This window comes from Sarcophilus harrisii, chromosome 6, assembly GCF_902635505.1.
Source record: "Sarcophilus harrisii chromosome 6, mSarHar1.11, whole genome shotgun sequence".
NCBI lineage: Eukaryota > Metazoa > Chordata > Mammalia > Dasyuromorphia > Dasyuridae > Sarcophilus > Sarcophilus harrisii.
The window spans coordinates 196,921,155-196,948,652 of NC_045431.1; the positions used below are offsets into that span (position 1 = coordinate 196,921,155).

Genomic DNA, 27,498 nt, shown 5'->3' on the forward strand with positions numbered 1-27,498 from the left:
GATCTGAGCTGAGTCATGGCTATGGTAGAGAAGGATGTGCCCAAGTATCAATCAGATAGGGATTGATCCAAAAGGAGAACATGATTTTTCACTTTGCAATTCTAGGAAGTCAGGCAGCCACACTAATTGGATACTCCATTTTCTCTTATAATTGGGGCCCTGTCCTAAGAAACAAAGGCTGTCAGTCCGTGTCCAATAGCCCAATCAATGTTCAGATACAGTCATCATTGTTCCTTGTGCTGTGTTTATATGCTCATGATAATATGGAAGCATGCTGGCAATGATAAGCTTTGATCTCTCTTCACATCTTATCATCCCTCTTGACTTTTAAACCCAGGGAGAACACAATTATCTGATTCTGGCCTTGCTGGTTTTCTTTATTTAAAAAAAATAACAAACAACCCAAGTCTGCTGAGTGGATAGAGGCTAGCAAGCAGTTGCAAAGATCTGTCAGAGGCTTTTGAGACTGAGTTTTGGGTAGCTCTGCTTGATTCCCTGAAGACAGACAGACAGATAGATAAACAGAGAATATTTATAAGAGTAACTTCTAGGGGTTGAGTGGGGCAGGAGATGGCATGAAGGCCTTGGCCCTGATGAGATAAGCTGGGCTATCAGATTTCTCCAGCTCTCCCTCTGGATGTCATCTAGGTCTGAAAACCCTGAGAAGTGGTGAGCAGAAGCCTGGCATTGGATTTTCAGAATGGACACGATAGCCCCTACCTTTGGCTCGTATGCAAAATGTTATAATGAAAAAAATTATTGGATTTGGAGGCAGGACACCTGGGTTCAAAATTCTGGCTCTGGCATTTATTATTTCTTTGAATCTTAGTTTTCTCATCTACAAAATAGTGTTAGTAGTCTGCACTATTAATCAGAGAAATGCAGTTGGAGTTAGCAAGGGCTCTGGAGTCAAGATTTAAGTGTAAGTCATGATTCTGAGGCTACTATCAGTGCCATCTTGAGTGAGTTTCCTAACTGGTGAAGGGTAATGATATGGTGATACATAATGTCCGAAGTCCTTTTCAACTCTCCATCTATAAGCCTAAAGAAGTGTTTGATTAACTTTGAAGTGCTGTCTCAGTGAGACTTGTTACTGTAACTGCTGCTGCTACTGTATCTTTAGGATGGGAGAAGCAGGAAGACTTCAGGATGATTACCAAATCTCCTCTGTGGCCTGGCATCCCCTCATTACCCTTTGTATGGCATCGTTGGAGCAAACTGATTCCAGATTAAACCTGAGAGTAACATTCCAGCCATTGCTTTAAGAGAGCGTTTTTGACCAAGGAGCAGTTTGAGGCTCAGGTTCAGACTTGGTTTTAAGATACCTGAAGGCTCATCTTGAATTGTGATTCCATTCCTCAATCATTTAATCTAGTATTCTCAGAAGCTCAGGTGCCAGAGGATGATTTCCTTAATCAGGTACCAGAAGATGCTTTCCTTGGTCATGTAATCTACTGTTCTTGGATCTCAGCTGTTAAAGGATGCTTTCTTTGCTCATGCAATCATTCTCTAAAGCTCAGGTATCAGAGGATGCTTTCCTTAGTCATGTAATCTACTGTTCTTGGAGCTCAGGTGTCAGAGGATGCTTTCCTTGGTCATGCAATCATTCTCTAAAGCTCATGTATCAGAGGATGCTTTCCTTAGTCATGTGATCTAGTGTTCCTGGATCTCAGGTGTTAGAGGATGCTTTCTTTGCTCATGTGATTGTTCTCTAAAGCTCAGGTATCAGAGGATGCTTTCCTTAGTCATGTAATCTACTGTTCTTGGAGCTCAGGTATCAGAGGATGCTTTCCTTAATCAGGTATCAGAAGATGCTTTCCTTAGTGAAGTAATCTACTATTCTCAGGAACTCAGGTGTCAAAGGATGCTTTCTTTAGTCATGTAATCTATTGTTCTTGGACTCAGGGGGGTCAGAGGATGCTTTCCTGGATCATGTAATCCAGTGTTCTCAGAAGCATAGGTGTCAAAGGATGTTGTATCTTGCGTTTCTTGACATTGCTGAGCATTTGCAACACACAGTCAGTCCTAGATGGTGGCTGAGATGCACCCTGTCTGATGTTGTAATGTTCCAAGATAAATACGATTCATCTGCACATCCTGCCTAGCCCTGCGTGGCTAAAATAAGCACCCTCGACTGAGTCCTGAGTACACAGCCCCCCAGGGCAGCCTCTGCCAAGGAGGACAGCTGCACATCCTGCCTAATCAGCCTCTGCATTGCAGGGGAGTTCATGGAAGGAGGGGCCTCTGGAGGACTGCATTGTCTAAGAGACCAAAGTCACTAGGGCCCTTTTCCGTAAGTGTGGAGCCTCCCTTTAAATTCATCTGAGCAGAAGCATTCATCAAGAACTTATGTAGCATTACCCTAAGGGTGGGTGCAATTCAACCAAATTTGACAGTTGTATAATGATGACAGGGAGGTAGCTTTAGTGGATTAAGAACTAGTCTTGGAGCTAGGAAGATCTGGACTCAAATTGTACTTTTAACACATTCTGGCTGTATGACCCTGGCCAAGTCAGCCTCTCTGATGTCCCTTGCCAGGAATGAACTTCCCATTTGGAATTTACATAACTCTTTGTTTTAAAAGTTCCCATTCACTCATCATATTTGGATTATGGTCATCTGTGCCTGTGTCTGTGTCTTATCTTTCTATTGGAATGAGAGACAATTATGATGTATGTCCTTGGGACCAGGAAGACCTGAATTTAAGCCTGCCTTCTGGACTTGAGGGCTGTATGACCATAAGCGAGTCATTTAACCTTTTAAAATCTTAGGCAGCCTCTAAGATTATAAATCGCAGACAAAGTGCCTGATTACCTTCTTAGAGAGAGCTTTCTCACCTGGGAGGAATAAACCTTTATATCAGTGGGGTTCTAAGAAGTTTCTTGTTTTATTTCTTGTTATAGTGTTTATATTTTTTGACTTGTACTCTTCTTGGATATCTGTAATCCTTAAGTTTTTCTCTACATATCCTGTCTCTGAAATCAATATGTTCCACTTGTATGGAGAGGATTTTTTCTTTTAGTGTTATTGCTTTTGGCATTTCTTCTTCCATATTGGCTTTTACTTTTGTGTATTTTTATTCCCAACCAATTATTCTTTTTTTTTTTCTTTCATTGATGAGACTTACCACTACTGATTCAAGTTTTTCTATTTTGCCAGTTATTTTTGCTGTTTAGGCCATAAGTTTTGCTTTCATAATTCTGATTTCTTTTGATAGGATGTTCCAGTCAGGAACATCCTGCTGTGGTTTCATGCTCTCTTGAGAAACCATGGGGTCCTCTGCCTCATCAGATGTTGATTCATTTTCCTTTGTCTTAGAATATTTCTTCACAGATATTTGACTCTTTTACCTCATTTAGAGGCCATATTTTTTTCTGTTATTAATCTTCCCTGTTGGTTTGTTTACAAGGGCCTTAATTGAATTTTCTTTCTCCTGAGATTTTTGGTAATTTCAGTCTTTCCCCCTCTTCTTGTCTTACTCTTTCTCTGTGGCTCACTTTCTGACTCCTTCCCCTTTGAAGATAGTTTCTTTGAGCATTCAAAGACTGCCCAGCTTCCTCCCATATTGGGCAACTCACATTTCATGAGTCTCAGTCTCAACCCCAAGTGACTTGGGTGGAGGGCAAGACAGAACTGGCCCCAGCTAGATCCTGGGCTCGTTGCCTTAGACTTAGGGTAATACTGCTCTCACACTCACAAGTGTCCTGTTCTGCCCTGTTATCTCATCCTGAGGAAGCTTTTGCTTTATGGTTTCCCATGGTACTAGGAAAAGAAAGGAGCTGCATTCTGTTGCAAGCAGGTACATTTGCTTGCTCAGACCCATTACTAGGTTGTGATGGAAGAAGTGCTAGGAGAGAGTATTAGGGATTAGGGATTAGCCCATCCTGCTGTTATTTCATTCATTTGCTATCTTGTTTGGGTTTTTGATGTCCTAAACCACAGAGAGCTGAAATTGCTTTATCTCTTGCATATAATTTCTATCTTGTAGACGTTTGAGAAGTCATGAGAATTAGAGAGAATGTCCTTTTTCCCCTGTCTCTAGCCCCTTTGCTTAGCATAATCCCTGGCACATAGTAGGTGCTTAATAAATATTTATTAAATTGAATCAAATTGAATGGCATGTGAGCAAGTAATATGGATAAGGGGGTGGTCAAGTGCTGTGAGAGATGGAAGGAGGAAACAGAACATGAATAGTGAGCAACTGAGCCCCAGACTTTTGACTCTAAGTCAGTTTTCCTTTTTTCCTTCCTTTCTACCACATTATCTTCTGGAGTGGACCCAGTGGGTATCTACGAAGCGCTTCCTTGGTGCTGGTGATCAGTTCCTTCCTGGCTAAAGCTGGCCACTGCTTCTTCAAGCTGCACTCTTAGGGGCAGGCACCAGGTGGCACTGCCCATCAGGGAACCGAGAGCATGGCAGGAGCCTTCCAGAGGCAGGGCAGTAAGGTGTGGGTTAGCTCCTTGACCCAGCTCCTTCAGAGGGCTGGTGGGGTTTGTTATTGATCCAAAGCTCTAGCCTAGAGGGATAATGAAAATTCTTAGCGTAAGTCTTGCTGTTATTGACAAACCCAATCTGGGAGCCTTGAAGCAGGGGTTGGAGGTAGAAGAATAAGCTCTGATCCAGCTCCTGTTTCCTACCCAGGGAAAACCATGAGGTAAAGAGCTCTCCTGGTGTTTGACTTTACAATAAGGAGGCAATGTGCTCTTGGACCGGCTCCAGTCAGAATGCGAGAGAATCACTTTTTCAACAAACTCAGTTCAGATCATTTATTAAACACCCTTAGCCCCTGGAGGCAGATAAAAAGTTGAAAGTAGAGACAGTCCCTCATTTTATATTCTAGTTCAGAATTAAGGCACAAAATAAGAAAGGGAGAATGCATGTTTTTACCTAAGTGTAATGGGACGGGGCAGGGGAAAGATACTTTACGTGGTCAATGGTCAAGGATGTTATTGTCAGGGTCATCAGGGAAGCCTTTTTGGAGGAAATGGCATTGGAGTTGGACTTTCTGGGGTGAAAGAAAGGGAGTCATTGTGTAAGTAGATCGTAGATATAAGAAACAATATAAACAGATGCATGAAGCAAAAAATAAAAGTATCTCAAGTGAAAGAGAGTAGGTTGGTTTGGCCAGAGGAGAGAGTCCATGGAGGAGAGGAGCCTGAGATAGTTGGAATGAAAGAGTAGTGTGGGGTCAAGGAAGGCCTTGAGTGGCTTCTTCCTCTCATTCTTTCTGATTTGCCCTTTTTTTCCCCCGATGACCTATTGATGCATATCTATGCTATTGATACATGACTTGAGCTTGGGAGCAAATTAAGTAGAAGTGTCTGAAGCCCCCAAGTCCTCTTTAGGACTTGCCTCTAGGCTGGCCTGGTGAGCCCAGCATCTGCCCTGTTTTGAGAAAACTCTGGAAAAGGGAATTTCCTACAGATTTCCTAAGACATTTGGGTTCTTTAGGAAGTCATTGATTATTGAGGATTTACTTTTACAAGCCAAATAATGGATGATTCAAAAGGATATAAGATCCCTGGCCTCTTGGAATTGACAGGTTAGGAGTGGAAGGGAGGGATCAGAAAGAGAAACCTGAGTAGAAAATTAACGTGATTCATCATATGTCAGTCATACCTGGGAGATGGTGAGGGGCCTTAAGGCTCAAGTCAATGAAAAGGGTTAGTGTAGTAGTGGATGCTTGACCCAGAGAGAAGAATACTTGGGGAAGGAAGGTACATGATAGTTGTAGACAACTATCAAATGATTTAAGACAATTTGAAGGACGATTCAGACTGTTTCATGTATTTGAAAGGTACCTTGATAGAGTTAGAAGAGAGCCCACCTTGGAGGCAGGAAGGTCTGGGTTCAACTCTTGCCTCTGACAGTGCCTGGCACATAGTAGGCAATTACTGTTTATTGACTATTTATTGATTGGGTAATGCTGGTCAAGTCATTTTACATTTCAGTATTATAGACCAGGAACATCAAACATGATACCTGAACCAGATTAAAATGAGGTTGGAAAATATTTTAAAATAAAATACAATAAGATATAGGTAATGCTCATTTATCTTTTCTAAGTCAATATGCAGCCACAGAGATAAGGATTTAGTGGTCCCCACTTAGAACTCCCTTAATCAATGCAGATCGGAAATTGAAATTTACAGAATAGTTACTGATTTGCATTGATTAAGGGGGTTTCTTTGCCAGTTTTTTTCAATACTATAAAGAAATCATGTCTAGATAAAATAAAAACCAAAGCAAACAAATTTTTAAAAATCCCAAACCAAACACATGAGCAAAAGGATTTAAATTTATAGTGCCTGACTCCATAGAACAGAACTAGGGGAGGGAAGATGGGAAGGGGGACAACAATGGCTTGATGTAAGTGAAAGCTTCATAACACTTAAAGTGATTCCCAAAGTGTAATAGGCTTCCCCTTTTCCCAAAGATAATGGATTCCCATCTTTGAAGGTCTGAATAACTGCATTGTTGAATTAATTAAAGAAGGGATTCTTGGTTAAGTTATGGGTTGGACTAGATAGTAGCTGAGGGTCCTTCAATTCCATGATTGTTTTTATGGGACATGGAGAGCATTCTGAGTTGGAGGAGGCAGTGTCAACAATGATGGAGAGATTGGAATTAAAGTCTAGATTCCAGAGATCTTGAGCAGATCAGCTTGGCCATAATTGAGTTTACTCAAAGAAAGTCCTGACATCTCAAAATGCCAATGATGGAAAAGGGGGGGTTATCTAAATAATAATGTTAGAAAATTGGATGAGGCTGTCATTGTTCAAGGCCTTAAATGCCAGTCTGAAAGGCTTAGGTTTTGTCTTAGAGACAGGGAGAAGAGTTTCCAATGTTAGATTTAATTCAATTCAATAAGCATTTACTAAACGTGTGTGTGTGTATCAGCACTTGGGATAGATAAGTGATGTGGGGATAAATCACTAGACCTGAAGTCAGGAAGACCTGAGTTCAAATCCAGCCTCAAACATTTACTAGTTATATGACCCTAGACGAGTCACTTAATCTTGCCTTAGTTCCCTTAAATGTAAAATAGAGATAACATTAACACTTAACCTCTGATGGTTGTTTTGAGAGTCAAATGACATAATAGTAATTGCACAATGTCTGACACATAGTAGGCATTTAATAAATATTTATTCCTTCCTTTCTATGCTTGTTTCTGAGAATACAAAAAAAAAAAAATCAGTCCCTGCCTTCAAGAGGCATCTGTTCTATTCTAAAATGCTCCAGGACTCGGGTGTATACACAGAATGGACCAGAGGCAGAGAAACTATAAAGCAAAGGACATGAAGCTATTTGAATAGCCCAGGTTGGAAGTAATAAGGGATTGTGTCAATGGTAATGGTGGTTTTTGTCCTTTGTTCTCTAAGAGGACCATGATATCAGGGAGGGGATGCCATAATATGCAAGTGAATTAGATTTAAGGGAGAGAGGGAGGGCTGTGCAAGGGCACCTGCCTCACTTTCCCCTCCAGAGCCATCTCGGTCCAATTGCCAGATATAGATCAGGATGACCGGAGATGATTGAATGGCAATGGAACAGATGGATGTGATAGGTATGGACGAGGCAGAAACTGCAGACCTTGGTCCCTGAGTGTAAGAGGCAAGGAGAGGAAAGAATCAAAAGTCCTGGGACTCAGGTTCAGCCTGGGTGATGGCAAGGGTATTGGTGCCCAAGGAAATCAGGAGAAGGAGCTGGGGGAGGGGAAGATGATGGACGTGGTTTTAGACACACTGAACTTGAAGTGCTGCCTGGACACAATTGAAGCTTCATTTCTATTGATCAGTAAGTCTTTAATGAGCACCTCCGGTGTGCTTAATGAAAAGAGACATTAGATTTTTGCAGGGAGATTAATTTTCTTCCAGACCCAACGTTGATGTTGAGTGCAGTTGATAGAGGATCTCATGAGAGTTGATTTGAGTGCAGATGATACAGGATCTCATGAGAGCTCCCTAGTTTCACTGCATACAATTCCCTAGAGATTGGGGGTTCAGAGAATGAGGGGATTCACTTCATCAAGACCCAACTGGCAGGCTGCCAGATCCTTTAAATCCTGAGATATCAAAATGTGAATGGTGGAAAAGGGGAGGTTATTTAAAAAATAAAAGGACAAAGGAACAAGTCCTCTCTCCAAACCTGGGCAGTGCCTAGCATAGTGCCTGGCACATGGTTGGCACTAAATAAATGCTTTCTCTCTTGTATCCTGAGCCCTGCCCACCAGCGAGTCTACTTCTGCATTCAAAATTCTCCTGGCCTCTCTCTCCATGTTGGTTTTCGGATTTGGGTTGGGTATTCTAATTGCCACCCTGAATCTTAAAAAGATGGAAATTGGATTTGGGCAGTGGCCCAGCCAAAGCTGCATGTGGCAGGCACCCCTTCCCTCCTGTCTCTGCATTCTTCTCCAGCCTTCCCAGCCCCACTTTGTGAATAGGTTTCCTCCCTGAGCCAGTCAGCTAGCCACCCACCCTGGTTGCTGCTTCCAGAGAATGGACAGCTCGTCCTGTCACTACTAGGAACCAGACAGAGAAGCTGAATGATTTTATGGCGAGGTTCTCTGCTGCAAAGAACCATCTTTGGAGTGGTCCCTTCTCCCCTTCCCTCTCAGAGGGCGGCAGCTGGGGATTCTGTTGTTTACTCTGTTAACCTCTGAGTTCCCCTCACTCCTAGTACCGGACTCCTTGGGGTTCTGGGACATGCTTTCTGATGTAGTCACCTCCTTCCCTCCTGTATTTCACCCCCTTCCAAAATGATGGTGTCAGCATGCTTTAGCCACACAGAATTTGCTATAAATTTTTCCCCCATAAAGCTATCACATGCCTTCCCATGTGTAGCTCTTGTTGCCATAGCATCAGCCTTTATACCTCGGAATCATTGGCACAGCGCACAGGCCAATACAGAGCTGCTACACCCCAGTGCTAATGCCATGGTGGGAGGGCCTTTAGCATTGAAGAGGGACCACGAGCAGGGCTGGGGCTGGGGCTGACGGGGACTTCCACTGGTCCGCACGGATGGGAGCTGAATGAAATGACATTCTTTCTTCTAGAGCTCATTATGGCTTGGTGCCCCCAGCAGCTGTTTCTCCTCTTCCCTTTCCCCTCCTCCCCTTCCAATCTTTATATAGTCTCAAAGCCAGTGTTATTTTTTTTTAATTCTCTCTTTTTCCTCACTTTTCCTATTCCCTCTCCTTGGATAATGTCAGGTTAGAGATCAGACAGGGTTCACCTCTAAAGTGATCATCAGGAGGGAGTTGGCAATCCTGGATTGTCACGTCAAAGCTACTCTGCCAACTCCTCGTGCACTGGGTCTCCTTGGAGAGGGAGTTGGGTCTCAGTGGCCATCTGCGTCTGGCTGCAGCTGCTTTGGGTAACTGAGGTCCCCTTTGTAATTAGCAATGAGCTACCAGACCTTGATTAGGCTGGACATATGGTTTCTTTTCTTCGTGTTTGTGGCTGGGAAAGGTTAAAACTGCCAGGAAGCAAAGAGCCCTTCCTGGAGAGGGAACCGTGGCAGATGGCTGACAAACTGTCATTCTACTCATCAAGCAGGGGCTCTTAACTTGAGATTCATGAAGCGATCTCAGGGGGGTCCATGAACTTTGTTGGGAAAAAATTATTTCCTCTTTTTCCCACTAACCTCCAATTGCAATTTAACATTTGCTTTAATTATTAAAAAAAAAAAACAACAAAAAAAAAACATTATTCTGAGAAGAGTTATATAGTTTTTCCCAGTTCGCCAAAAGGGTCCACAACATAAAAGAAAGATTAAGAACCTTAGAAACTAATTATCTTCCTTTTTGAGATTAATAATAACAGTAGTAATAATTGCTAACATTTCTATAGCACCTACTATGTGCTAGGCACTGTGTGCTAAGTGCTTTACATAAAACTCTGGGAAGTCTCAAGTGCTATTATTGTCCTTATTTTACAGATGGGTAAACTAAGGCAGACAGCAATCAAGTAACTTGTCCAGGTTCACACAGCTAGTAAGTATCTAAGGCCAGACTTGAATTTAAATCTCCCTGATTTCAGGCCCAGAGCTCTATTCACTAAACCACCTGGCTTTCTATATGCTGAATAAAGTAGTTTATATGCTTATCTTATATTATATCTATATGTAATTTGTAAATGCTTAGTTATTTTCACATTGTCTTCCCTAGTGGAACATAAGTCTATTCAGGATAGGGATTATTTTTGCCTTGCTTTGTGTCCTCGGCACTCAGCTCAGTGCCTGACATGTAGTAAGTGCTTGATAAGTGCGCATTGAGGGAGCAGGCAAGTGAGCATTGTCTGCACAGTCCTTCAGCTGATTACTGCTTTCCCAGGGCAAGGACCAGAACAGAAGCACAGAATCTTCAAAAACATTTCTGGCCAAAGGACTCAAGCCCCAGGGTTTGATAGCCTGTGGTTTATAAGATCTCCACCTCTCCCATGGACAAAGTCTAACTTCCTTCATCTTCCTCATTTAATTCAGGGAGATATCTGCTGTTGGATGCCCAGGTAGATCAGCCACTTGTTTAAAGGGGGGAGCTTCAGGCTAGAGCCCCTGCTTGGCTGTGCAAGGATGATGGTTTTGTAGAGTCAAAGCCTTGCTTCCTGGGAGAAAAGGGACCAGTGGTCTGACCTTCTCATGATTGATGTCCACTAATCGGCCACATTCTGAGGACAAGGTCCTCTGCTAGGTATTATCTTGGTGAATACAGAGATGGAGAAGACACAATTGGTCCCTACCCCAGTGGAGCATCCGATCTAGTTTGGAAAATCACTAGATTGTAGGTTGAGAACTGGAAGAGACTTTTAGGCTATCTAGTTTCCCTCATCATATAGGAAGTGAGTCTTGGAAAGGTGCAGGAATTTGCCTATCACCACATGGCTATTACATAGGCAAGAGGCAGGATCTGAATTCAGGTGGTCCTGACGTAAAGTTCAGCCCACTGTCCACTAAGTCATGCTAGCATTAATAGCAACAGTCTTAATAGTTCACATTTATGTCGTGCTTGAAAGTTTGTAAAGCTCTTTATTTACATACATCACCTCATTTCAGTCTCTCCACAACCTTGTGAGGTGGACACTATTATTATCTTCATTTTCCAAATAGGGAAATTTTTAGACTCACAAAGTGGAAGTCACTTGCCTATGGTCACACAGCTAGTAAGTGTCAGATCAGACAGGTCTCTCCCAGTCTAGCAATCTAGCCACTACACCTTAGTATCTGTCAAGAAAGAAGGGGAAAATATGTGAAAAGTTAAACAATACAAGAGATGTTACAAGGTAGAATGTGATTAAATTTCAAATGAATGGTATCTTTAGGAAGTAAGATCAGAGGAAAGAGTTCGCTGTGGGCTAGAGTGCATTGGAAAGACTTCATGAAGGAAGAGTGACTTGATCCCTGCAGTTAAGGCTGAGAAGGAAATGAATACCCAGAGAGAGGGGGATGGGAGTGATTCCACAGAGCCTGGCAATTAGCTGTCTAAATGGAGATGAATGTTCAGTCCTTTAAATTTAGGTTTTATTGATGAGAAGCAATGGCCTGGGAAGCAAGAGATCTGGATTCTAGCCCTGGCTTTGTCATCAACTTACAGTGTGACCTTGGCCAGCTTCATTCTCTCTGCATGATGGCTTCCATCCCTGTAAAATGGGAAGGGTTAGGCCAGTGGATCGCTGAGGGTCCTTTCAGCTATAAGAATCCACAGGAATGAAGCAGAGGCAGTTAATGATCTGTGATGGGTCTCCCTTGGTATAATGCTCACAGTTTTTAAAAAACAACAGAAGAGAAGAAAATGAAATTTTTAATTTTTACTTATATTGTGTAAAGTTACTCATACTCAGTGCTTTGAGGGATGGAAGTAATCTCATTAAAATGGTGACTTCCCTACCTATTGCATTATTATTTAATTCGGGGATTTGACTGACAGGAGACAGGAGTGAGCTGGAATCAGGACCACTTCCTACTCCAATCCAAACTAATTCAATAAGCATTTATTAGTGTAAAGCTCTGGGGACCAAAAACAATACAGAAAATAGAACTATCCCTCAAGGAGATTACATTCGATTGGAACTGGGGATACAGAGTCAAAATGAAAAACAAAATAACAAGATGATTCCTGCTTCCAGGCTTACCATCTATTAGAAGAGCAATGTCTGAACATGTAAGTAAAGGCATGAGTTAAGGAGAGAGAGAACACAACCAAGGAAAGGAGAAAAGACTTCCTAGAGGAAGTGGCACCTGAGGAAAGTGGAACCTTTGCCTTGAAGCCATAGATTCTTAAATGTGGAGGTGAGGAAGGAAAGCTTGGCTCATAGACATAGGTGCTTAATAAATGTTCATCAATTAGTTGATTGATAATATTTCAATCCAAGAAGATAACAATTACAAAGGAATAGAGAAGTGAGAGATGGAATTCTGAGTCTGGGGCCCTTCAAATGGACAGTTTGGTTAGAATCCAAAGTGCCTGAGAAGAGTAACATGAGATAAACCTGAAAAGATAGGCTAATGCCTTCTGTAGAGGGCTTTAAATGCCAAGCTGAGAAGTTTGACATGCTAATAATACTCTCCTTCTGGAAGAAAAGGATTGCCTTCTATTTCCTGAGCATGAGGTGGATAGATGACAGATGGAGAGAGTGAAGAGAGAGAGAGAAAAAGGAGGGAGAAACAGAGAGAGAGAGAGAGAGAGAGAGAGAGAGAGAGAGAGAGAGAGAGAGAAGGAGGAGGAGGAGGAGGAAAAGAAAGGGGGTAGAGAGGAGAGATGGAGGGAGGGGGAAAGGGAAGGAGAGAAGGCGGAGTGAGAGATAAATAGATGGAAAGAGAGAGAGGGAGAGAGAGAGTGAGAGAGAGGGGGAGGTAGAGAGGAGAGATAAAGGGAGGGAGGGGGAAAGCGAAGGAGAGAGGGAGGGGGAGATAAATAGATGGAAAGAGAGACAGACACACATGTAAAGACATACAGAGAGATAGATATATAGGTGATGTTTGCATACATACATATGTAGGTAGATGGATAAATGGAGAGAGAGAGAGAGAGACAAAAAAGAGAGAGAAAGACAAACAGAGACAGAAAGAAAGAGAGCAACAGAGACAGATAGGTAGATACATAGGTAGATGGTTATATATATATATTTGTAGATATATGGATAAATAAATACATACATAGTTCAATATCTGAATCAAGATTCATCTACAATATGCCTGATTAATGCCCGCTTAGTTTTTACCTGAAGATCTTCAGTCATGGGAAAATTTCAATTTACTGGGACAGCCCATTTCATTTTTGGAGATTTTAATTGTTAGAAGGTTTGGTTTTGTATTGAACCTAATCTGCCTTTCTACAACTTCAATCAATCAATAGATTTTGATTACAGGCATTGTATCAGAATAAGATACAAAGTTTAGATAAAGCTTGTTTCCTGCCTGCAGTGAGGTTATAGTCTAGGAAAAGAATAAGACACCAATGTTAAAAGCTAGAAAGGTGAATGGATAGGTAAATGGATGGATGGATAGATAGATAAATGGATGGATGCATACATATACACATATGTAGGCAGAAAGATGGATAGATACACAGGTGGATGAATGGATGGATAAATAGAGCATTTATTACTTATTAGGTTTAGTCCTGGGAATACTAATTTATATAAGCCAAAAAAAGACATAAGGAGCTAGAAAAAGGCAGGGTATAAAGCTTCTGTCTAGACGATGGTTAAATCTAGAGACAGAGGAGTAGAGCTGGGAGTGAGGTGACCATGGCCTGTGTAAAATGGTGGTCCAAGCTAGGGATTCACCAGTCAAGAGAATGGGACTCAGGGTGGAGACATCTCTATGGTGGGAAACCTACTGGTGAAGGGATAGAGAAATCCAGAGACTAAGGAGCAGCCTTGAAGGATGCATACCCTTTCTCCTCCTCATGGCCTGTTTTTTAGGGCAGCTCCCTGGTGTCCCCCAGCACAGTGAGAAAAAAGGCCAGTATTTCAAGTGGCGGATCCAGACATGATAGACTACTCTCTACACATCACCCACTTGTAGCAGACTCCACTTACTTCCAAGGGCAGGAAACCCAGAGTTAGACAATAATCCCCTTCAGTATCCTGAGCATTTTCTGGGGCTCTTTCAAATGATCCAGGCACTCTTTTCACTTATTTGCCCTCCACACAGTATTCCTATTGAGTCCTCCCTGAGCCTTGGTTTTGTTCAGGCCTTGAAGATGAATTGAGGATGTTTGTACATTCCTTTTTATCATTTTTCCCTGGGTAAGTTAAGGCCACCTGAAGCATGTCTGTTTTCTCTAGACGATAAGCCTGTGCTTGGCAGTAGTGAGAAGAAGCTCACAAGATGGTCTTCCAAGGCCAATAGCTCCTCTTAATTAGGACCCAGGGGGCTCCTTGTTGCTACTGAGTTTCTGGCCATTTCCTCTCATTACCTCTTAGGAGGAGTTAAATTTGCCCCAAATGGAAACTGCAAGGCAGAGAAGAGCTCTAATCCACAACTCAGACACTTTGACCCAGTTGTAGATTCCGAGTTCTAAGCATTTCCAAAAAATTATGAGTAGTTACACAGGGTCTGCATAATGAGAAACTGGCTGTTCCTGATGAATAATAATAATGCTACTTGCTCGTATTTCCCTAGGCTTAAAGTCTCAGTAACCTTGTGAGGTAGGTAGAGCGATGTATTCTTACCCCCATTTTACAGAGAGGGAAACTGAGACCAAGTTGAAAGGATTTGCCCAAGATATATACTTAATATAAAAATCTAACTTTCCTGATTATAAGTCCTGATCTTAAGTGCTACAGCTTTCTTCTTGGGGTTAACACTGATGGAATAGCAAATGTATTAGTTGTGCTCAGTGGTATCAGCCCAGAGTAGGGCTGTGTTTATATCTATTACCACCCCAATAATAAAAGAGAGTCTTAAGATGTCACATTCTATACGTACAACATTTCCCATCATTTTTTTTCTCTTTAGTAGCTTAGATTATATATTCTGAGTTGTTTTATCTTAAATTTTTTTTATAATAAAGAACAAAACTATAGCTTGGGAGGGACAACTGGAGCTTTATTGCATGCTGCCAAATTTTAGAGGGTCTTGGAAGTACTTGTGCTTCTTAATCAGGTAGAAACAAGCGATCTTAGCTAGCAGTAATAATTAGTTGAAAAAGGAGCTACTATATGATGCAATTCATTCCTCTCCCTCTGAGAGTGAAGGACTCTTTAGCAGTAGCCTCATGGCATGTCATGGTCTTTACCCATAGGTGACATGATCAAGGATCTCCATCTTTCCTTCATAAGATCCTTTTTCCCCAAGGTCTGAGATCTTTTTTCTTCTCATCAGAAACAACTGAAAAATGACTTAATAACAAAAAATTATTAATGATGAGCATCTAAGTGGAACAGTGAACTGAGTGTCAAACCTGGCACCAATCTTTTTTGTTTAAATCTGTCCTCAGACATTTCCTAGTTGTGGGCAAGTCACTTAATCCTGTTTGTTTCAGTTTCCTTATTTGTAAAATAAGTTGGAGAAGAAAATAGCAAACCACCCTAGTATCTTTACCAAGAAAACTGCAAATGGGGTTGCAATCAGACATGACTGAAACAATTCAACAATAACAGCAATGACAAAGTTTATTCATGACGTAGCATTTTTTCATATCATTGTAGATAACTTGGATTTCTTCTCTTGAAAATTATCTGCTCTGAAGTAAGTGCAAGGGATAATGTTGTAAAACATTACCCATGCATATGTTCTGTCAATAAAAAGTTATAATTTTAAAAAATTGTCTGCTCATAAACTTTAATAATTTACCAAAGGGGGATTTATTCTTCTTAAAAAATTGAATCAATTCCTTATAAATCTTGGAAATAGGTCTCTACATTTTTTCTCTTCCTGGTCTCATGGATTTTTTTTCCTTTTCCAGATGGCATGTGGGTCTGAACATAACCTGGCTGTGGTGGGTAAGTTAAGTTTCTTTAAAGCATTCGGGACATTCTCTATTTCTATCATTCATTTGTAAATGAAGTAAAAATCTGAGTAACCAAAGTGATTATGGGATGAGAAATTCTGTATTAAGGAATTTTCCCATATATCAATGGACAACCAGAAACTCCTTTGATTTAAAGCTTTGTTAAAAATATTCAAATTCATTCTCAAATTTTAGGAAATTAAACTAAGTGAAAAAGCTCAAGTTTTGTTTGGTGACTGAGCCTCTTTCATTCTTCAGGGTCATGTTGGGTAGTAGGTTTGGAGGAACATAATCACTGTCTTTCAGTACTTGAGAGAGTTGTCTTGAGAAGAAGATTCAGCTATTTTCAGTTAACCCTAGTGGGCAGAGCTAGGAGGAAAATGGGTAGAAATTGTAGAGAAGCATATTAGATATTTAGAAATAATATTTAATATTTTAAATTTAATATTAAATATTAATATAAGATTAATATTTAGAAATCTCTCAAAGTAGGATGGATGGACTATCTTAAGAGACAAAAATTCTCATACTAGGAGTTCTATCCCTAAGAAGAATGGAATAGAAAGTTCCTTAAGTTCCCACAGGGGACCTCAGCAGTTCATAAAACCTTGGGAAGCTGTGATCCCAGGAAGATGATTTCTCTGTGTCCTGGAATGTAGATGTTGATGATTTAGGAGATTTGGACTGAGTCTGAAAGCAACTCTTTAAATAAATCTTCTATCCTAGATTATTTGCTTGGGATCTGACTCTCTCCCTCTTCAGCTCTCCTGTAGTTTTCTGTGTTTTCACTCCCTCCCCACATTGTTCCTTTCCCCTAATTTGTAGAGGTTCTCCGTTATGGTGGGTGTTTGCTGAAGTATTTGGAGATTATTTGGTTAAAAATTTTGGTTAGTTCCTTTCAATTGGATTTCCAGAACTCAGGATTTTATTACCTTTTTATTTTTATAAACAGTCTTAACCAACTAATTCTGAGAAAACTCATGGATCAGTGGCCTGAAGTACTATCTTCAAGGTCTGAATAAGAAGCACAATGGAGCCATTGTAAATAAAGATAAAATGAGTATGTTGGGGGATCAGTGGATTTCAAAGAGAAAAGGAGTATTCTAGATAAGTCAGGAGAGCAGTGGAAAGGAAGAAGAGAAACAGCATGGTACAATGGGAAGAACACTGACTCAAAAACCAGAGGACCTGAATTCAAATCCCCACCTCTGAAATGTACTTATTGAATGCCTTTCAATGACCAAATCAGTTAACCTCAATTGTCTTCAGTTTTTTCATCTGTAAATGAAAAAGTTGGACTAGATAGTCTCTGAGATCTCTTCTAACTAGATTTTTGATTTGATGTAACAATAAGTGCCAATCCTGGGACATTTTTTTATGAATGAGGGATGGCTTGGTATATTAGAAAGACCACCAACTTTGAAGTCAGAGGACCTGGATTCAAATTGTGACTCTGCTATTTAAAGCTTCAATGGCTTTTGTCAAGTCACCCTCTTTGGTGAGTCTCAGTTTCTATGTAGAATTAACCAGTTGAACTAGATAATCTCTAAGGACATGTCTAGCTTTAAATTGTATTCTATGATCTCTCTCTCTCTCTCTGGGTTTCAATTTTCACAATTAAAAAATGAAAGGCATTGTCAACAGATGATCTCCCAGGGACATTATAGCATTGATTCTATAGTCTTTGATCTGATAAAAGCTCAGAGCATCACTTTTCTGCCTGTAAATTTCATCCATTATTTGGATGGAATCCTGGACTGGACATCAAGGAGACCTCAGTTCAAATGCCACCTGAGCCATTTGAATCAATCAATCACTCAGTTAGCAAAAAAGCCTTTACTAAAGTTGGTACCATTTTAGGTAGAAAGAATGAAAAGAAAAAAAAATTAAACTGTCCCTGACCTCAAGGAACATACATTCTATTGGGGGAACACAGTACACTTAAACGCAACTACTTCATAGAGTTGTGACTCTCAAGTGAAATAACATATACATACATACATATAGATAGATAGATAGATAGATATAGATATAGATATACACATACATACATATACATACACACATATATAAATATATATGCATATAAAACTTTTAAAGACTTTACAAAACTGTGCTAATCTAATAGAAATCTAACAGAAACTTGTATTAGCATTATTTTTGGCACTTTCCTCACCGTTGGGAATTGCCCTGCTTTGTCTTCTTCCTTCAGGTTCTTGAGAAGGCAACATTCACCAGAAAGAGTACTCACTCTCGGGTTAGAGTCTCACTATGGCCAGTTACCCAGTTTGACAGGTCTCACTGGAGAGGTTAAGACAATTCTAGTGCCTGTGACCAAAAGTTTGAGGTGTGACCCACCTCAATGTTGAGCAGCAGACCGAAGGAAAGTCTGTAGATATTCTGGGAAAATTTGGAACTCAAAATTTTATAAAAGTGAATGTTGAAAACAATTTTTACATATAATTGAGGGAAAAATACTATTAAGTGAGGAGAAAAGGGAGAAAAAGATGTTCTGGATACCTGTAATATAGTTTCCCATGGAGCATATAAGTATAGTAGGTATAGAGCTGAAAGGAATCTTGGAGACCATCTAATCCAATACCCTTTCCCCATTTCACAGATAAATAAACTGAGTATCAGTGAATAGAAGTGTTTTTCCCAAGGCTTCACAGCAAGTTCATGGCAGAGCCAGAGCTAAAGCATAGGTTCAAATGCTGGAGATATTTAAGGACCAAAGAGAACTTTTTACTTGGATTTGAGAACAACATATTTCTTAATAATCAGAGTGGAATGAGCTACTTAGGAGGTCTGAACTCACCCTCATTGGAGGTCCCTGCAGAAGGAATCAGGAATAAATTTGAATTAGGCTATAGAGAAGAGTCTTGTATAAGATTGAACTGGGCAAGGTGACAGCAGAGGTTTCTTCCAACTGAGATTCTGTAATTCTTCTGACTTGTAATGATGAACCCATTGCATCTTACTGTTGAAAGCATCCTAGATTTTGTACTGAACTAAGTTGTGCTAGGTAACCCAATGGATAGAGTACTGACTTCACGATTAGGAAGATCCATATTCAGTCCTTCCCCTAGACAATCATTCACATCTTTGACAATTCACTTAACTCCTCTCTGCCTCAGTCTCATCCTTTGTAAAATAGGGTTACTAATAGCATCACTTTATTAGGTTGCTGTGAGGCTCAAATGATTATAGACTTTGTAAACCTCAAAGCATAATCGAAATTCTATCTGTTTTTATTATTGTGCACTGATTGATTTGGATCTGTGAGAGAGAACAGAGGTAAAGCATTTCAATTTCTTCTCTCCGGTGCTAATTAATAGGACAGAAGGATGATGTTTGGCATCTCTTTCTCATTACTAATTGGATGGCTACATGTCTGTTTTGGATCTGAGTAATAGATTTTAATGAGTATTTGTCTTTTAGTTTGAAAAACAAGTCTGATGGTTTGATAAAGTGTCCTTTTTTTCCTTTGAGTAGAGTACCCTAACTCCTCCTATGCTTCAGGCTGTGTCTATGAGAAGAGAAATGGTGGGTTTTTAGGGGCCAATCCCTGCCCATCTGTGACTCCACTGGGAAAATCTTGCCTAGTGCAACATTCTGGAGCCATGCATTTTTTCCTGTGGTGATCTAACATTGCAATTTATATCAACTAATATTTATGAAGCACTCTCTATGTGTTAGGCACTTTATTAGGTGTTAGGGATACAAAGACAAAACTCAAATTGTCCTTACCTCCAGGAGTTTATATTCTATTGTGGGGAGTAACAGATAAATGAATGAATGATATGTACTAAGGAAATGCAGAGAAATTGGGGGTGAGTGTCCCAAGTTCCATCTCTCTTATAGATGATCACATTCTGTTTTTTATCAAGCTGGAAAGGTCTCAAATATGGGCCTAGCAATAGACTATTTCTAATGTCGCAGTACCATCTAACCAAGTTTGAAGAAGTTTATTATTGAAGAATTGCTCACCAGGAAATGGTTGTTTTAAGCTATTGCTTAATGAATGTTTGTTGAATGAATGGCAAAGTTCTGCTACCCTTTAAAAGTTCCCTGAAGCGAGTAGATGGAGAAACCTTTTAGTTGGGGCCCATCACCACAGCTCAAGAGCTCTTCATAATGCTTTTCAGAGGCTGCCCATTTAACCTTTTTTTCTTGAGAGGTAGGAATGTGAAGGGTTAGAGAAGTTAAGAGTCAAAATTATGTGTTTGTAAGTAGAAATAAACCTGCTGATATTCTGTGTATGTAATACTGAAAATATGTGAAGACCATCAGTTATTTTTCACGGATCTGCATTAAAAACTATCTATGGACTCATGAAAACTCATGTGCCTAAAATTTGGTTATCTTTAGATAATGTGAGCCATGAATTTTTACTGAATTTTCTTTTTTTAAAAAATAAATTTTACTTATACTTAAAAAAAAGCTTTAAATCACCATTTAAACTGCTCCCCACCTCAAACTCTATTTTTTTTTAATAAAGAGAAGATTAAGCAAAACAAATTGATATATCAGCCATATATCCAACAGTATATATAACAGTTTAAGTCCATAATCTCCTATCTCTCTATTGAGAATAGGGAAATATTTCAATATCAGTCCTTTGGATTCAGGATCACAAGACTAATCAGAGTTCCAATGTCTTTTACTGTTGTGGTTGGTTTTTTTATTGTGCTATGATCATTATTTATATTGCTCTATTGATTCTGTTTTCTTCATTTCCACAATATAACAAGCATCTTTCCCTTTTTTATTGTCTTTAACTTTCCTTGCCAGTTCATGCTCATTTTAATTGCATCATATTATGCTTTTAAATATTTATACTATTCCACTGCCTATTTTTCTATCAAACTCTTTATAGATGTTTATACAAAATAATCAAACCAGGTTAATGAGGGCCTTATGCCCCCTCATGTTTTTTCCCCCACAATTTCCCCTTTATGTCCTCATCAGGATTGTTTTTCATTGTGTCTTTAGTCATTCTTCAGAGAATTCTATCCCTTATGGGCAGACTCCCTCAGTAGAATTTTAATTCATAGAATACTATGTTTTCTTTCTCTGAATCCTTGAAATCTGCTTTCTAAAAATCTAGGCAGTCTGTCAGACTATTTTTAGCTATCAGAGAATCATAAATCATAGAATTAGAGCTTCAAGAGATCTTAAAGGTCTTCCAGTTCAAGTACCTCATTTTATAGTTAAAGGAACTGAGCCAAGTGACTTGCCCAGGATCACAGAACTAACAAGTAACTGAGACAAACTTTGAACCCAAACCTTTATGATTCAAAGACAATTGCTCTACTCATTCATTCTGCAATTCTTCCTCTCCTTTCCTATCACATATTCTAAAATGGTGCACTTTTCCTCAAAGTGCCTGCTATTTCTCCTTCAGCCACTGGTTTCTCTTTGATAGAGAGTGGGGTTCAGAATAGCAGTTTTGTTCATTGGTTCATCCCCCTTCCAAATGATGAAATTATCATAAAGACAAGCCAAGAAACTATCAACTGCTTTGCTTTTGGCAGAGAGGGAGTAAAAGAAGATTCCAGGTAATTGAAGTCCCTAATCACTATTGTATCATGCCTCTGTGCCAGGCTTAAGATCTTTTCCTTGAACTCGTCATCTGTTTCTTCTTTCTGTCCAGATGGTCTGTAGCGTACTTTGATAACAATGTCATCTTTCTTTCTGTCTCTGTTGATCTTCACTCAGATGTTCACCCCCATGTGCCTCCCAACCTTCTTGTTTTTTTTCTCATCTTCTCATAAAAACTTTGTTGGCCTGAAGTAAGCATATTCATAAGGAAGTTATTAAAATTAGTTCTTTTCTTCACTGTCATCTCAGTCTTCTGCCCTTAATCCTAAATTCCCACTTTTGACATTTGACTCAGTTGGACAGATTGTGACATTATCTTTATCTTCAACTTTATCAAAATGATTATTTTTGTTTAAAACCCATTCTGCCTTCATGACTACCCACTCAGGTCCTGCTTTCTAGCAGAGAGATGCTTCTAGTTCTCATCTCATTAGCAGATTGAAATAATTCATAGATCCTGAGCCTGGACTAAGAAAGTCCAGGTTCCCAGCCATACTTATTACCTCATGTTCTCTGATAACCCTCTTGGGTATGCCCAGGGTAGTGATCTTCTAGCACCCCATAGCTGCCAGTTTATAATAACAAAATATTTTAAACAGACCTATTGAAGCTAAGTGATATAACTTCTTCTAAGGGAAGAGGAGAGGGTATCCTAACATCATTCAACAATAATTCAATTCGAGAAATTTTTGTTAAGTTCCTATTATATGCCAGACACTGTACTAAATTCTGGGTGTATGAATAAGAGAAAAAAAGATAGTCCCTGCCCTCAGATACTTACATTTTAATGGGATGACACACAGCAGGAAGTTGAAAAGAAGAGGAGGAGCAATGATGGAGTACATGATGTTTCATGGAATAGAAAACAAGTAGAGCAGCTGATAGAAAATGGAGTTACCTGCAAAGTTCTGTTAGTTAAAAATCTTCTATAAAAAAGGCTTTGAGAAGAATTTATTAATCTACCCTCCAGTCCTTCATTCAGAAGGAAGAGGCAAGTGAGGAAGATAAGAAGATGTTGAGAATCAAAAACAGTCCATCAAGAGAGGGATGATGAGATTGCATGATTTTAAGTATTATATCTATGGAATCATTTTATTGCACTTAGTGATATATGTGCACTTACCATAAAACATGAAATTGATGTCTGAGTAAACATCTATAGCTTGATTTCACAGTAGTCTCACTGGAATGTTGGTTATTCCAAAACATTACAATTAACCAAAAGATCCTTGTCTTTTTGAGAAACATCCATGCCATTAAGTCCGTACATTTCTGAGTAAAGCTGAAGAATAGAAAACACCCATAGGAATCCCAAATTATTAAAAAGCATCTCTGAGCAATCCTTGGTGCCATGAGACTCTTAAAAAAGTCCAGGCATTGTGTGTGTATATACTTCTAAACTAATATAATCCAGGGCCATCTTCCAGTCATTTTGATCTCTATCTTGCTAATGGACGCAGATGGCTCTGGTGGGGAAAGTGAGGCAGGTGACTTCACACAGCCCTTCCTCACTTAAATCCAATTCACTTGCATGTCATGACATCATCTCCCTGATGCCATGGTCCTCTATGAGAATAAAGGGCAAATAACAATCCAGTCCAGTTATGTCTAAAATGCTGTCCTAGGTGCTGAAGAGTACATAAATAAAAAGCAATCTAAGTCTTGCCCTCAGGGACCTTACATTCTGCTTCATCATCCTTATTAAGTATTTTAGGATTTTAATTCTGGCCTCTTTCTTCCACCCATGGGTACGTACTCCAGAGTAAAATCTTTTCAAATAAGAGTCAGTGTTTAAGAGAAGGGAGCAAGGGTTTCAGGATGGCGTCCATGGACAAGACAGCAGCACCAATAGCTGTAGAATGCTATGACCTTTCTGTAGCAGATAAGAAGCCAGAAAAAGGTGCCATTTTCAGCTCAAGGGAATTCTTTTGACTGCAGTGTCTGATATCCCATCCTAGGGCAAAGCAAGCTCTCATGGCAACGATCACACATCCTTTCTTGTCTTTTCTTTGTTTGGCAGTTCTACTGGGAGACCTTTTTGGCCTACCCATTGTGCTGGGATACAGATGCTCCCCAGGAAATCCTGGCCCTTTGGCCTATTGTGTTATTCATTATACATGAAAAACTTGCTGAGCCCCGGTCTCCATTGTAGGGTTTGCTGGCAAAGCAGCACAGGATCATGTTACATGGCAAGGTCTTGCCGCATTATTGGCTAATCCTATTCATTAGTTATTAAATGATTCCTAGCCAAGATCTGCAAAGCCCCATTTCTATTGTCAGCCATGTTTGACTTGGACATTAAAATGTGCTCTCTCCCCCTATCACTACATTGACTCTTGGTTCTTGTCTCTGGTTTTGCTTACCTGAATTACCTAAAAGAAGAGTAGCACTTCCTGTTCTTGCCTAAATTTCCTTCTTTCAGAGAAACCTCGAGTCCTGCCTATCTATGTATTCATTCCATCCATCTGTCTATATGTCCTGAGGGACTATTTGATGCTCAGATCTCCCCTGGGCACCAGGGGGAGATGCCATGAATGAGAAATATGACTGCCCCTCCCAGAACTGGTCAAGTTGGGAAGAACAGAAGTGTCCATGTGAAAAATTAGTGACAACGCAGAGTAGTCTGCAAAGTGGCCAATAACACTGCAGGCAGTTGTTGGTGGTATAGGAATTTGGGGGGTGGGGGAGAGATCCCTGTGGACTAGGTGTTTGGGAAATATTTACTAGAAGATATAGAACTCTGAAGGATAAGTAGAATTTCTGAAAGTGAAAAGAAGAGAAATTTAAGGATTTAAAAATATGTGTGTGTGTGTGTGTGTGTATATCTATATCTATATAACCCACTTGATATACAGTGCAAGATTTGTGTGAGTGTGTGTATATACACACACTCACATACACAAGTCTTATACTATACACACACACACACACACACACACACACACACACACACAAGTCTTGCATTATATATCAGGTGGATTAGAGTGGGGTGAGACTGGAAGTAAGAAGAGTTGAGAGAGAATCTTTGACTTTTCCTTTCCTTCTTCTCTTACTTTATCTCTTCCCTCTCTGCTCTCAGTACTTCAGTACTTCTTGATTTTTCAGTTATATTTGTTTTTTGACTGAATCTCAGATTTATTTCTAAGTTGAGTACCTCAATCGAATATAAATTCCTTGAAAGGAGCACATGGGGCCATAAATTTAGAGTTGCAAGAGATATCAGAGGTCTTTGAATTCAAATTCCAAATTTTGCAGATCAGGGAACACATTCACTTAGATAATGAGTCTCTAAGGTGGGGTTGGAACCCCAGGTCTTCTTGATATGTCTATGATAGCAACTCTATGTTGCCTCTAATGCTTGATAATTGATTAATTGATTGATTCGTGAGCTATCCAAGGATTAGACCCCTGTCCAAGTGTTAAAGAAAGAACAGGGAAATAAGAATCAGATATTCTGTAAGGATTTCCTTCTACAAAACCATAGCTGATCATAGGTTTTGCCTCAAGAGAGGAAACAGTCTATCTTCATCTCCTGGGAAAACATCCAGGACACAGCAATAAGTCTTTAGTTAGTAGATGTCCCCATACTCTTGCTGAGTGGTCCTTCAAGATCAGTCCCCTAGAGGATACTCAGCCTCTCTTTAGGTGTTTAGAAAGCATGGAGATCAACTGAGATACACTTGAATTTAGTGAGAAGTTAGCCTGTCATAGTGGTAGAATGATTTGTTCATCTGGGTGTTCCCTGTATTAATGAAATGACAATTCCAGTCCCTATTCCTATGTCTCTATATCAGGTTTATATTGTAGTCTTTGGGATTGAAAACTGCTAAAGATACTGCTGTCTCTTCAATTCCTCATTAGCCCTAACTTGTACTCCAAAAGTTGAAGTTTCAGGAATATCTCCAGAAGATCCCAGTGGGAACAAGGCAGGAGACCTCGGGCAAATTTACACTTTGATTTATTGTCCTACAAGTTACTTTGGTCAGAAATATCCATCCATTTTCCTGGGGAATTCATTCTTCATGAGAAAAATCCATGAAAGGGTTTTAGATAAGATAAAAGGTGAAGAGGTAGGGAGGGACCAGTGAGCAGACTCATATTTCCTCTCAGACCCAGGGAGACTTTGAGGTTTTTGATTAGTAAGTGTCAGCTCAATTAAACTTGCTCTCCAAGCCACCCACCTGCCCTTAGATGAATATTAGGATAATGATTTCAATTACTGCCACCTTAAAGATCTTGGCTTCTTTTTCATTTTTGTGATTTAGTTTGGCAGAGCCCTTGAAGTGCCCTCCATGATGATTGAAATTTTTAAAATGCTCATGGAGATTTCAGGACTAGAGCTGCTCTGGTTTTGGAGGTCTAGCAGGATTCCAGTCATCTGCTGAGGGACCTCTCCTCAAAGAAATGGTGTAGGGAAGGGTTGAATGTAGGAACTGCTTTGAAGGGAATAATAAGGATGGTTTAAGAGTAAAAAATTGGGAAAAGGTCCCTATTATTCTCCCTGAGTTTACTCCTGTCTCCCCCATCAATAAAGGTGGGGACTATTTAAGGCCCTGGAATACTGCATTATAGTCCTACATTCTAGCCAAAGTTTTCCAGTGATATAGTGAAGCTAACAAATTTGACTATCGATGAAAAACTTGTATATCAACAGGCCATCCTGGAAAGGAAGAAGTGAGTCATAGGCCTCTTTGCCACTACCCATGAGATAAGTAACATGGCTAATGGCTAGAATTACCTGCTTAGCCAAGCAACCATTCTGTGTTCTAATAGTTTTTGTTAAGATGAGGTCACTTTGGCTCCAAACTTATTAGAAACTTCAGGTACCATAGAGAGACAATAATAGTACATTTTTCTTTGAGGTTTTAGCTTAATTGAGTGGTTAGGATCAACTCATATGCCTTGAATTTACAACCCTGAAATGGCACAGTATTTAGAATTCTAGGTTTATAGTCAGGAAGATAAGTAGGCTGGTGATAGATAAATAAATGGACAGATAGACAGATATATATATATATATATATATATATATATATATATATATATATACATATTATATATATATGTGTGTGTGTGTGTGTAGATAGGTAGGTGGATAATAAACAAATGATAATAGTTGATAAAAATGCTAGACAGATAGGTAAAGACAGACAGTGGTACTAAATGGATAGGTATATATGATAGATATTATTGCTCAGCTTCAGTCATGACTCTTCATGACTCAGTTTGGGGTTTTCTTGGCAGAGATACAGAAATGACTTGCCATTTCCTTCTTAAGTCATTTTATAGATGATAAAACTGAAATTAACAGGTTTAAGTGATTTTCCCAGGGTCACACAGCTAATAAGTGTCTGAGTGTCTAAGTCTGGATTTGAATTCAGGTGTTTTTAACTTCAGACCCATATTACTATCCACTATGCTACCTAGTTGCCCCTACAATGGGTAGATAGGTAGATAGATAGATAGGTAGATACACAGAGACAGACAAATGGATGCTAGATTATAATACGTATATATTAATCTTTTACTCTTACCAAATTCTATATTAAACAACGAAGATACAAATACAAGCAGAAAAAAAAAGACTTTTTCTACTTTCAAGGAATTTACATTTTAGTAGTAAAAGAGAATACATAGAGGGGAACTGGAAATAATGTGAGAGTTACTAAAGAGACTGAGAAACTTCATTGAAGCTGAGCCTTGAAAATTTAAAGCAAATAGTTTACCTATCAAAGCTGAGGAAGTCAAGGGTGTAAAGTCAACTCCTGTCTCTGACCGTTTTACCTGTATTAGAAGGAGGAAGCCACTTAACTTTCTGAAACTCAGTTTGTTTAGCTATAAAATGAGGGTAATATTAACTGCAGGACCTTCCTCACAGGGTTATACCTCAAAGGTGATAAAGCTCATGAAATGTTTTGAAAACTTTAAAGCATCAT

The 27,498-nt window shown here is 39.6% G+C and overlaps 1 protein-coding gene across 1 annotated transcript in view; it reads left to right on the forward strand.

The window, feature by feature from the left end:
- The window catches only part of SERGEF (secretion regulating guanine nucleotide exchange factor), a 237,521-nt gene that overhangs the window by 132,881 nt on the left and 77,142 nt on the right, over window positions 1-27,498 (forward strand). Inside the window, exon 10 of the mRNA XM_012552452.3 lies at window positions 15,914-15,950. Coding sequence (XP_012407906.2) covers window positions 15,914-15,950 — 37 coding nt within the window. The remainder of the gene's footprint in view (window positions 1-15,913; window positions 15,951-27,498) is intronic.